Source organism: Hippopotamus amphibius, chromosome 1 (genome assembly GCF_030028045.1).
Source record: "Hippopotamus amphibius kiboko isolate mHipAmp2 chromosome 1, mHipAmp2.hap2, whole genome shotgun sequence".
In the NCBI taxonomy this organism is placed as follows: domain Eukaryota; kingdom Metazoa; phylum Chordata; class Mammalia; order Artiodactyla; family Hippopotamidae; genus Hippopotamus; species Hippopotamus amphibius.
In genome coordinates this window covers 323241-334685 of record NC_080186.1, presented here as the reverse complement: position 1 = coordinate 334685, position 11445 = coordinate 323241, and the positions used below count along the sequence as shown (strand labels likewise).

General features: G+C 68.6%; 2 protein-coding genes across 2 annotated transcripts; both read left to right on the top strand.

The window, feature by feature from the left end:
• The first annotated feature begins 1037 nt into the window (after positions 1–1037).
• TNFRSF4 (TNF receptor superfamily member 4) lies at positions 1038–3766 on the top strand. The gene is made up of 7 exons (XM_057701071.1): positions 1038–1349; positions 1593–1715; positions 2129–2236; positions 2491–2557; positions 3106–3302; positions 3417–3545; positions 3637–3766. Exons 1-7 carry the CDS (start codon positions 1208–1210, stop codon positions 3705–3707), a joined length of 837 nt encoding a protein of 278 aa, XP_057557054.1. The 5' UTR covers positions 1038–1207; the 3' UTR covers positions 3708–3766.
• A 1699-nt stretch (positions 3767–5465) lies between these two features.
• On the top strand, positions 5466–10676 carry TNFRSF18 (TNF receptor superfamily member 18). Its single transcript, XM_057747722.1, has 8 exons — positions 5466–5549; positions 5668–5815; positions 6224–6462; positions 7871–8120; positions 8944–9066; positions 10005–10092; positions 10262–10464; positions 10537–10676. The coding sequence occupies exons 1-8, from the start codon at positions 5466–5468 to the stop codon at positions 10674–10676; spliced, it is 1275 nt and encodes a 424-aa protein (XP_057603705.1).
• The last annotated feature ends 769 nt before the right edge of the window (positions 10677–11445 follow it).

Genomic DNA, 11445 nt, shown 5'->3' with positions numbered 1-11445 from the left:
TCATGTAGGGCCAGCGCCACACACGCGAGCTACACACACGGCTGGCACACGCCGCCGCCAGGATACTGGGCAGGGCTTGCCCGGCAGCACGTGTTCCGTCTGCTCGGGCGGCTTGAAGCACAGACATGTATCCCCTCCCAGTCCTGGAGGCTGGACATCCGAGACCCAGGAGTGGGCAGGGTTGGTGTTGCTTGAGGTCTTTTTCTTGCTGCATAGACGGCCGTCTCCTCCTTGTGTCGTTGCGCAGTGTCGTCCCCTGTGCGTCTATGCCCTGACCCCCTCCTCTTACAGGGATGCCCGTCACACTGGGTCAGGCTCACCCTGTGACCCCATCCAGCCACATGGGGATCAGGCTTCCACCTGTGGGTTTGGGACACTGATGTGAACTCGGTCCCTGATGCCTGGTGTGCTCAGGGACACTCAGCGGCTGTCTCTCACACCAGCACGTGCCTGCACGCGCACTGTGGACACTGGTCGTGAGGCATGTGACTCACCAGAGCTGCTGGCGTTGGTCTGAGCTTGTTTAGGACACTTGGCTCGCGGACCACGCTCTGGAGCCCCGGGCACCGCCACCCCCCACTGCAGCTGACGCCTGACCCCTTGTGCTGCTCTGGGTCGCCCGCGTGCTCTGGGCACCCTTTTGTGGAGCAGGGGGTGAGGACTGGCATCCGTGTGGGCCCCCCGGCTCCTCCTCAGGGGTCTGCCCTGCAGAGAAACTGGGGTTCCAGAAAGAGTGAGCCAGGTGGCAGGGTCCCACAGCTCGGCCAGGCTGGGCAGGGCAGGGGTCAGCCGGGATGCCCAGCCGAAGGGGCTCCAGTTCCCTGTGAGACAAGAGTGGGAGCGGCCCAGGGGGAGGTGCGGGGGCAGACCAGCTGGGCTGGAGGACCTGGGCTGGCGGCCCCGGCAGGGGTCGGGGGCTGCAGGGCCTCACCCAGGCCCCGGGGCTGCGCACTGCAGCTGCCGGCTGGGCTGAGCCCCAGGCCCGTGGGCGCTGTTGCGGGCTTGGGGGCCTTGGGACCCAGGGCAGAAGAGAAGCCCACAGCCCGGAGGTGGGCTTCCCAGACAGGCTGCCTTCCAGCCCTTCCTGGGGCCTCCTTCCTCCTGGTCCCCTCCTCCTGCCCTCCCCACCCCTCCCCCGCAGCCCTTATAGCCACATCCTGCAAGGAAAAACCCCAGACTCCCGAGCTGCACGGAGCCGGAGCCGAGAATGCGCGTGGGAGCCCAGCCGCCCCGGGCACCGGGCTCAGCCCTCCTGCTCCTGGGGCTGGTGCTGGGCGCTGCGGCCGGGCTCAGCTGTGACGGGGACACCTACCCCGGCGGGAAGGGGTGCTGTAAGGAGTGCCAGCCAGGTGAGTGGCCTGGACCCGGAGTTGGGGAGGGGTGCCTGCAGGGACTCGGGATGAGGAGGCGGTCACGGGACACAGAGATGGGGAGGTGGGGTCACATGGTGCGGGCGTCGTGGAGCGAGTGGACACGGGGTGAGTGGGTGATCTGGAGCCACAACGGGGACGGTGGGCCAGCCAGAGAGGGGCGGGGGCGCCCAGGGGGAGGACCAGGCCGTGCAGAGCTCTGAGTGTGGCCTCCCGCGGCAGGCTATGGCATGGAGAGCCGCTGTACCAACACCCGGGACACGGTGTGCCGCCAGTGTGAGCCCGGCTTCTACAATGAGGCGGTCAACTACGAGGAGTGCAAGCCCTGCACACAGTGTAACCAGAGTGAGCCCTGCCGGCACCCGGGACCTCGGCACAGACTCCAGACCAGGCGGGGCCTGCCCTGCCGTGCCCTGGGGACCCGCAGCAGGCTGAGGCGGCCCCCAGGGCATCTCCCCCTCCCGGAGGGCCGGGGCCACATGGCTGGGGGGATGAGACCTGGAGTCAAGGGCCACAGAGGGTCCTGAGCAGGCTAGAGGGAGGGCGGGAAGGGCGGGCGGAGCTGCCACGGGGCGACCCCTGGGGCCGTGTGGCCAGGAGGGACCTGGTGTCCGGCGATGGGAGAGAACCAGAGGCCGCCTAGCTGAGAGGGGGCTGCCGGCCTGGGCGAGGTGGCTGTGGCCCGCGGCCTCGATCCTCCGGCCTGCTCTGCGGCTCTGGCCTCCCTGCTGACGACACCCCCCCCACCTGACCCCCAGGAAGTGGGAGCGAACCCAAGCAGAGATGCACACCCACAAGAGACACGGTCTGCAGCTGCAGGCCAGGCACCCAGCCCCAGGACGGCTACGGCTATAAGCGTGGCGTTGGTGAGGGGGGCTCGGGGACCCCGTGGAAGGGGCACATCCCTCACACGCTGTCACCTCACCCAGCACCCCCACCCCATGCCCGCCAAGCGCCCCTTCCCCCCAGCAGGTCAGGCCAAGACAGGGGTGGGGGGCTCCCGGGTCAGGGCCAGCGGGGCGGCACGTAGGCCGGGAGGGGCTTCCAGAGGCCCTGGGGGGGTGAACTTCCGGGCCCCCCAGTGGCGGCAGATGGGTGGAGCCTGCTCACTCTGTTGCAGACTGTGCCCCGTGCCCGCCAGGACACTTCTCCCTGGGCAACAACCAGGCCTGCCAGCCCTGGACCAAGTGAGTGTCCCCGGGGCTGGAGGGCTTGGGTGGCCTGGGGTCTGGGGTCAGGTCTGGGAGCTCCTGGGCCTGGCCGCCGTGGCCCCTCCGCCCCCCGCAGTGGTCCATGCCCCGCCCCTGTGACGCCTGCTCAGCCCTGGCCCAGCCCCCTCCCACTGGCCTTCCCTGCTGGGCTGGAGTGGGGAGCCTCTGAGCCCCTCCCCATTCACAGCTGAGAGGCCCCTGTCCTTGCTGGACTGACCTGGTGGGAGCAGGAACAAAGAGCAGACGGGGCTGGGAGAGAAGGGTGCAGCGGGGAGCAGGTCAGGCGCGGGGCTGGGGGTGCAGGGCGAGCGGGGCGGGACGCCAGGAGGCCCAGGCTCCGGGGCTGACAGGGTCCTGGGCCTGTCTCCTCGCCGCCTTGGGCCTGGACTCCCACGCCGCCAGAGTGGCCCCGTGTGGACCCGCGTCGCCCGCCAGCTCTCCCTGGCCCTGCGCCGGTGCTGGGCCCGTCCCGCGGCTGGGCGAGGAGTGGGGGGACTCTGCCCTGACGCCCTTGCCCCCATCAGCTGCACCTCCCTAGGCAAGCGAACCGTGCGGAGGCCCAGCAACAGCTCGGACGCCGTCTGTGAGGACAGGAGCCCCCCGGCCACCCCGGCCTGGGAGACCCCAGGCCCCCCGGCCCGGTCCACCGCGGCCCAGCCCACCACCGCCTGGCCGAGGGCCTCGCAGGGACCCTCCACGCCCCACGCGGAGCCCCCCAAGGGTAAGGGGGCCCGCCTCGCCCCAGCGGGGCCCTCCCTCAACCCAGAAGGGGAGGAGGGTGGGGGGGGCGGGGGCGGGGGGGCTCCCTCCCTGGTGGACGCCCGCCTCCCCGCAGGCCCCGAGCTGGCGGCCGTCCTGGGCCTGGGCCTGGGCCTGGGCCTGCTGGCCCCTGTGGCTGCCGCGCTGGCCCTGCTCCTGCACCACAGGGCCTGGAGGCTGACGCCCAACACCCCGAAGCCCCCCGGTGAGTGCTCGCGGCGGCCCCGACCACGCTGCCTCGGGGAGGCGGGGGACCCCTGCCCACCTCCCTGCTCCCGCCCCTTCCTCCTCCCCAGGGGCCCACAGCTTCCGGACGCCCATCCAAGAGGAGCACGCCGACGGCAGCTCCAGCCTGGCCAAGATCTGAGCAGCGTCCGCGGGGGTGGGAGCGGGCGCCCTCCCCAGGCTGGGGCCCCGGAGGGGCCGTGGGGTCCCCCAGGTGCGGGCCACCCCCACCCCTGGGCCCCCGCCCTGTGCCGTTTTAGGTGCCGCCGGGCTGGCACCCTGGGCTCTGCTACGTATGCTGTGCATACTCCCTGCCCAGGGCGGGCCCCCAATAAACGACGTTGGCAAACCTGGGCCTCTGACTGGGCGCTGCGGGCTGAGGGCCGCGTCCCCCGGGGGCTGGGTGTGGGGCGGGGGCTCCCCTGGGCCCTCGGGGCCTCCACGCGGCGGTCCTGCTCCCCGGGCCCATCCCAGGCCTGCAGCGGGGCTGGGAGCCAAAGTGCGTGCTCCGGGGAGGCCACAGCCCCTCGCGTCAGGCAGGGCCCTAAGCCGGCTGGACGGGCCCCCGGAACCCGCTCCGGGGCCACGTGGGACAGGCTGGCAGCGGCTGCTGGGCTGGGTGCTAATGGGAGTGGGAGGGAACCCTGAGGTCCTGCTCCCAGAGGGCGTTTTAGGCCACCCCTTGGGTCTCTGGGGCCCCTCCCAGGAGAGGGCACGGGTGTCTGTTTCTCCTCACACCCCATGCCCTGCTAGACCTGAGTGTGTGGTGACCCCGGGACCTCCACCGACACCTGCAAGGCCCCCGCGTCCCCTGAGGCCAGCTCCGTACCCTCAGGGAAACTGGAGGCCCCTGACTGGACGGACCCTTTGTCCAACCCGGGCGCGCACAAGATGTGCGGCTTTATGTGAAAAGGTTCCCAGGTGGGAAACCCAAGCATCCATGGACAGGAGTGGGCTGTACACGGCTGCGTGGCCAGACAGAGCCGCCGGCCGGCACTGGGGGCAGCCCCGGCTCAGGCAGCAGCAGGGACTTGGGGCGGGTGGCTGTGGCCCAAGCCCGCCCTGGGGGCACAGGACTGAGCTCTGCGCTGTGGCCCCCACGCCCCTCGGTGCTCTCGAGGTGTGCAGCTGAGCTGGGGGAGCCCTGGGCCAGCGTGCAGATGCTCCACAGCCCATAGATGTTTGCGCCCTTGGGGTTCGTGATAGATTTAAGAGTTACTCTGAACCAAAATAAAAGACCACTGAGCTGCTGGGGGGTGGGGCGGGGGGGAGCAGGGACATTCGAGAGCCCGAGGCCCCCGCTGGTGCACTTGGCCGCTTCCTCGGACCCCCCGGAGCAAAGGGAAGACCCACCCACCCGAGTGTTCTTGGAAAGACTGTGGGATGCAGCCACGAACACAATACACGCTCTCTGCCCTGGAGACGGGCAGCAGATCAGCACCACTGGCCTGGGGCCTGTGGTCCCCGGGCAGCGCAGAGGCTGTGCAGACAGGCTGAGGGACCAGAGGCAGGGCCTGGGGGCGGGGCCAGGTCCTTGCGTCCTGGAAGGTCAAAGGTCATGGGAAAGGGCTTCCTCCCCAAACCTCCGAGCTGCTCCCCCAGCCACAAGCCCGCCCACCTTGCCCCCTGCCTGGTGGATCTACCTCTGAACAGCTGACAGGTGGATGGACGGAGGTTGGGCACCTTCACTTTGCTTTGACAACCTCCCCCGCCCCAAGACCCTGCCCGAGCTCCCCCCAGGGCCCACAGGCACCCACCTGGCGTGCCCACACGGGCCCCCCCCCCACTCCAGGGCCCCCATCTGGCTCCCCGCCCCCCACCCCCCGCCGTTAACACCTGGACTCCGCGTGGGACCCTCTGCCCCCTGAATGTGCGTCACTTGTGTGAGCTGAGACAAATGATGAAAAATGCGACAAGCTGCTCAAAAAGTACTGGAAAACACAGCGAGCAGATAGACATCGTCTCCCCGCAGCGCCTTGTGGCTGTGTGGGAGGGGCCTTCCGGAGCCTCGGCGACAGGAGGGCAGACAGAGGCCCCCGCCCCTGACGTCACTCTCGCCTCTTGTCATACACGACCCTCCCTCCGGCTTCCTGCTGCTGCAGGTGGCCGTCCCCCTCAGGCAGACAGCTGCCCCTGCTGCCTGCTGGCTGGCCCGGCTTCCAGAAGGGCCAACAGACGTGACCTGGTCGGACAAGCACCCCGCGCAGGCTTCTGAGCGCACGTCCTCGGGCACTCGCCAGCAGCGGGGTGGTGCCGTGCCGTACAGGCCCGACCGCTCAGGCCTTTAAAACTCAGCAGTGGCAGAAGGTCCGGGGCTGCCCAGGCCTCCGCCCCACACCTTCCCTTGGGGTCCAGGCGCGGCTCCGATGCTCCTCGCCGTCTAGGAGATGAGCTGAGGTCTAGGGGGCCCTCGGGGGGGTGGCCTCGCCTCGCCCACTCGCAGCGCGCTCGACCGCCGCCCGGAGAGCCCTCCCTTCCCTGCAGGGCCCAGCGGCTTCTCTGAGGAGGGCTTGGAGCATCCTGGGACGTGGGCACAATCGCTGAGTCACAGACGGCTACCCGCGTCCTTTCCCTCTGGAAGGGACTGCTGCCCAGTCAGGTCAGGCAGTCGCTGCAGGTCTCACAGGGTCTCAAACCAAGTCTCCTGGGTCTGCCCAGGTCACCAGCTCACAGCCGTCAACACACCTCCAGCCTGTGGGCGCCACCAGAATCACATTTCTAGGACCCCACTGCCCACCCCTGCGGCATTCCCAGAGGCCTCCACCTGCTTCCTCCGTACCAAGCCTCAACTGGAGGGCCAAGCAATCTGGGGAGGCTTCCTGGAGGAGGCAGGGCCCAAAACTCGTTGGTGCCACGTGGGGACGCTGAGGCTCAGAGAGACAAGGGACAGTCTCATGGTGAGTTGGAGGCTGAGTTCTGTGTGGCTCAAGAGCTCTGTCAGGGGCTGGCCGTCCACATTCCCCAGGATCACCAGATTCGTGTGGGGAGATCTGGGTTGAAATCTGCCCAGCAGTCGGGAGCGTCAGGGATCTTCCCGGAGCGTCAGGGATCAATCTGTGCCCTGGTCTCTCTTCACCAGCTCTTCCCAGCAGGTGTCAGCACGGCTACCCCCACAGGCGTGTGTGTGGCTGTGGGGGGCTTGCTTGTCAAGAGCCCAGCCAGGCCCAGTTGGCCAAGGTGGGGGGGGACGTGTTCCAATCTCGAGGCGGGGCGGGGGGGCGGGCGGGTCACCCTGATCCCTGGATGGTTTCCGAGGCTGCTCAGTGCTGGGACTGGAGGACTTCTGGTCGGGGTGGGGTCCGGGGTCTGGAGGCTTCACAGAGGATGAGGTGCCTCATCCCACCGGCTCTGGGTGTCAGAGGAGATCTTTAAAAGCCCTGAAGAAGCTGGAGGTGGGGAAGGGGCTCAGACAGGAGCCCGGGGCACCGCGAGGGAGCAGTCCCTGCTGAGTCCACCCTTGTTGGGGGTGCGTGCCGCCCCCAGTGACTCAGGGCGCTGTCTGCCGCCCGGCATCCGGCGCCCACCCACACTCCAGTTCCTTCAGGCCTGGCGGCCACAGGTTTTGCATAAAAAACATTTCTGACCCCCTCCCCCCCCCACCTCACGATGTGGCTGGGGTTACGGGCGGTGTTTCCCCTGACAAGGCACACACATTTGGGTCACATTTAGTTTCCGGATAAGAATTCCTGGGCCAAAGGTCACGATCACTTAGGAATCCCCCACGTGGGTCTCCCGTGTGCCCCTTCCCCGTGTTCAGGTGCTCTGCAGCCTGGGATGTGACCTGCTCTGTGGGGTCCCTCTGGGCTCTCTGGGATTTTTGTTTGTTTGTTTATTTTTGTAGCTGCTGTTGCTGTGCCGCGCGGCTTGCAGGATCTTAGTTCCCTGACCAGGGACTGAATCTGGGCCCACGGCAGCGAGAGCGCCAAGTCGCAACCACTGGACCGCCAGGGAAGTCCCGTGCCTTGAATTTAAAAGAACAGCAGAATTTATTTTTTTAATAGCAGTTTTAGGTTCACAGCAAAAGCGAGGGGAAGCCTCCCCCCCCCATAAATATCCCCGAAGAGGGTGCATTTGTTACATATGACGAACCTGCACTGACACATCATCGTCACCCAGAGACCCCAGTTTACATTAGGGTCCCTCGGTTGTGGTGCGTCCTGCGCTTGGGACAGATGTGGGATGACACACACCCGCCGCTGAATCTCCAGAGCAGTCCCACTGCCCCAACCCCCTGCCCGTGCCCTGGATTTTGAGTCGCAGGGTCCTGGGGTAACAATTCCTCCCCGCCCCCGTGGGCCGTGGCAGAGGAGGGGCGGCCTGCGGGGCGGGGTCTGGGCGTGTCCGGGAGGGGCCGGCCTCCTAAAACCGCGGAGCGCGCACGGCGTGGATGCGGCGGGCGCCATGGGGGCGAGGGGCGCGCGCGTGGCCCTGTGCGGCGTCGCGCTGCTCTGCGCGCTGGGCCTGGCCCAGCGGCCCCTCCGGGGGCCGAGCTGCGGCCGCGGCCGCCGTCTGCTCGGGTCAGGGAGCGACGCGCGCTGCTGCTCGTGCGCCCTGGGTAAGGCGGGCCAGCGCCGGTGCGCGGAGGGCAGCGCGCGGCGCCCCCGCCCCTGGCTCAGCGCGAGCTCTCTGGGTCCCGAGCCCTGAGCGCAGCGCAGCCGGGGGAGGCGGAAGCGGCGCAGTCCGGGCCAGCAGCCTGGGAGGTGGGGGGTGGGCGAGGGCAAGGGGTGTGGAGCGGGTCCCTGTCCCCGTTCCTTCTGAATGGGCAGTGAGCCCTTGGCCGTCACTCAGGCCACTTCCTGCCCAGTTTGGGGCTGCACCCCTCTTTCTGCCAGCTCCCTGCCTCAGCACTGCCTCTGTGGGTGAGGCGCAGGTGGAATGGGTCAGTCTGGGGACAGAGATCGCGGGGGAAAAACCGAGTGTCCCCCTGCCAGGATCTGGGAGATGGGAAGGGGGCTCCGAGAGCCCAGGTCTCAGAACCGCGGCCAGCAGTCGGGGCGGGATGCGCAGGCTGCCTCGAGGGTCCTGGCAACTGAGGGCAGTGCAGGATGGGGGGGCCGGGGGGGGGGGAGTAGGCCTCCCAGGCGACTCCCTTCTCTGGCAGGGATGGCTCCGGGTCACGAGGCGAGTCACAGCCGCCCTGGGCGGGAGCACCTTCAGGGCATCTGGGGGATGCAGGCAGGCCAGGCGGGTGGAGGAGCTGGTGCCCTGGAGGGAGGGACGCAGCCTCCTGGAGACAGGGTCCTGGCTGCCAGACAGGCACTCTGCCTGCTGGGGCTGCCCTGCCCTGCCCCTCCCATTTCCCTGGAGGGCCAGGGGCGGGGTGTCCTGGGGAGGGGGCTCAGCCCAGCTGCTGAGAGGGCCGCTTGTCTCCTGCTCAGCTGAGGAGGTCTGTCTCGAGCCAGACTGTGAGTGTATCCAGCCCGAGTTCCACTGTGGAGACCCCCAGTGTAAGAGCTGCAAGTACTACTCCTGTCCACCTGGCCAGGGGGCGCAGCCTGAAGGTACGTGGCAGGTGGGGGTGGCCCGGACAGGCCAGGGGTGTTTGGGCTGAGCCGGAGCTCACAGCAGCAGGTGTGGCAGGAAGCTCGCAAGTGGGGGGTGCAGACACGTCCTCCGGGTAGCTGGGCGCCAGCGTTGGGGGTCTTGCAGTGCCCTGGTGGGGGCGGGGCACTCTCTGGCTTTAGCATTTCAGCCCACGTTGGAGTCGCAGAGCCCACTGTCTGTGTGGCTCTGTGGAGCCCTCTTGTCCCTCTCTTGGCCGGGGTTTCTCCAACCAGAGATAATGCCCCTGAGGGCTGGTTGTGAGGAGCGGTGGGGGTGTCCAGGGGCTGTCTGGCCCTTAGGCCCTGGCTCTGTGCCCAGATCCTGCACCCATTCTCATTCTCTGCACAGAGCCCAGCCTGGGGGTCAACCCCTTGTCTGGAAGGAGCAGCTGAAATCGTCTCGGGGCCTGTTTACCGATGGGAGGGGCCTGGCTGAGCACGCGTGGGCCGGGGGAGTGAGGGTGGAGGGGGGCTGTGTGAGACTGGACGAGGCCAGGCCCAGGGGCAACTGGGGCACAGCCTCACCCTTCTCCCTGGGACCCTCACCGGCCGCCTGCCCTCTGGCCTCCCAGACCAAGTGAAGGCCCAGCCTGGCTCTTTCCCGGCCTCGGCTTCCACCCCTTCTCCCCCACACACCCTCTATCCTCTGTGGGGAGGTCCCTCCCCTCCCTCATATCCCATCAGGGACCCTCCACTCAGCCCAGAGTCACGGCCTGCCCCGGAACGTGGCACACGGGGGACCTGATTTATCCCAGGTCATGGCCCTGTGGGCACCAGAGGCTCCTGTCACATGCACGAGGTGTGGGGGTCATTCTGCTGTAGACCCAGACCTCAGATGGACCCCTCCTCAGCCGCCCCGCCGCCCCTGAAGCCTGTGTCTGTCTGTCTGTCTCCAGGGAAGTTCAACTTCGGCTTCGAGTGCGTTGACTGTGCTCTGGGGACCTTCTCTGGGGGTCGCGAGGGCCGCTGCAAACCTTGGGCAGAGTGAGTCCTGCTGGGGCCCTCCGGTGGCCGGATGGTCCGGGTGGGCTCAAGGGCGGGGCCTCTGCTGTCCGTTCTGGTGCAGGGACCCCCACACAGCTCGGAGGACAGCTCAGAGGAGCTGCTCGGGTGGCTGAGGGCTGACGGAGGGCTCTGTGTCCGTGTGTCCCAGCTGTTCCCAGCTGGGGTTCCCCACCCTGTTCCCCGGGAACACGACGCACGATGCCGTGTGCAGCGCGGGGCTGCCGCCCACCGAGCCGCACAGCCCGCTGACCTTCGTCCTCCTCGGCCTGGCCGTCAGCATCCTGGCCCTGACCGTGACCCAGCTCAGCCTGCACATCTGGCAGCTGAGGAGGCAAAGAGTGCGGCCCCCAGGTCCGTTGTGTCACGGGGAGGGGGAGGGGGAGGGGGGCCCCTGCCTGCTTGCTGACCCCAGCCCCTCTGCAGAGACCCAGCTGCTCCTAGAGGCCCCGCCCCACCTGCCGCCGCCCCCCCGACCCGAGGACGGCTGCAGCTGCCAGTTCCCCGAGGAGGAGCGGGGCGGACTGTCGGAGAACAAGGGCCGCCTGGAGGACCTGTGGGTGTGAGGCACAGAGGGCCCGTGCCAGACCCTCCCCAGAGCTGGCCCAGACCGGCCCTCAGGAGCAAGGGCTCTGGGCCCTGCCACGGGGCCCCGGCTCTGGGCCCGGCCCTGCTCCCCTCGATGGCGGAAGCAGGTGGGCAGTGGCGACAGGGACCGGTGCCCTGGATCACACAGACGAGGTGGCAGCTGTGGCTGGACCCAGGGGAGCGCAGACGCACCGTGGCCGCCTCCCGCTCTTGCTGGCCCCACGGGGGTGGGGTCTGTGGGCCCTTGGCTCAGGACAGGAGGCTGTGGGACCACAGGGCCTGGCTGCAGGCGGCACTCAATAAACCCTTGTGCAGTGACCTGAGTGGACGTGTGTTGGGGGAGGAGGGGACGGGCTCTGGGGTGTCCCCTGCCAGTGCGCACGGTCCCCTCCCAGCCTCGGCGGGAGGGGGGGTGGTGGGGCGGAAGCTGGGGCCAGTCCCGCCCTAGGCACAAGCCCGCAGCCAGGCGGCGGGGCCGGTGAGCTCCGCTGCACGCCTGCCCTCTGTGCCTCTTGGCCGCCCTGTCCAACCCCCTTCCTCCGGTGGTCGGCTCGCTGGGACAGCGGGGTCCTTGGTGTGTGTCTGGTCTCTGGGCACCGCTGTTCCAGCCTCCGGCTCCGGGCTGGCCACCCGTCCTGCTGCCCCTGTGGGGCATCTGCCCTTGCGTCACGGAGGCCCCCGGTCCAGGACGAGGCCAGTGTCTACATCCAGCGCTTCCTGCTGGGTGTGGCAGCCTGGCTCCCGCCC

What these genes read in the sequence shown, in the direction of transcription:
- TNFRSF4 (XM_057701071.1), top strand. Translation starts at nt 1,208, where the DNA reads ATGCGCGTGGGAGCCCAGCCGCCCCGGGCACCGGGCTCAGCCCTCCTG. An exon ending in CTGCACACAGTGTAACCAGA is followed by an intron (nt 1,716 to 2,128) that starts GTGAGCCCTGCC and finishes CCTGACCCCCAG; the next exon opens with GAAGTGGGAGCGAACCCAAG. An exon ending in CCACGCGGAGCCCCCCAAGG is followed by an intron (nt 3,303 to 3,416) that starts GTAAGGGGGCCC and finishes GCCTCCCCGCAG; the next exon opens with GCCCCGAGCTGGCGGCCGTC.
- TNFRSF18 (XM_057747722.1), top strand. Translation starts at nt 5,466, where the DNA reads ATGAAAAATGCGACAAGCTGCTCAAAAAGTACTGGAAAACACAGCGAG. An exon ending in CCCCGCAGCGCCTTGTGGCT is followed by an intron (nt 5,550 to 5,667) that starts GTGTGGGAGGGG and finishes CTGCTGCTGCAG; the next exon opens with GTGGCCGTCCCCCTCAGGCA. An exon ending in AGACAAGGGACAGTCTCATG is followed by an intron (nt 6,463 to 7,870) that starts GTGAGTTGGAGG and finishes GGGCCGTGGCAG; the next exon opens with AGGAGGGGCGGCCTGCGGGG.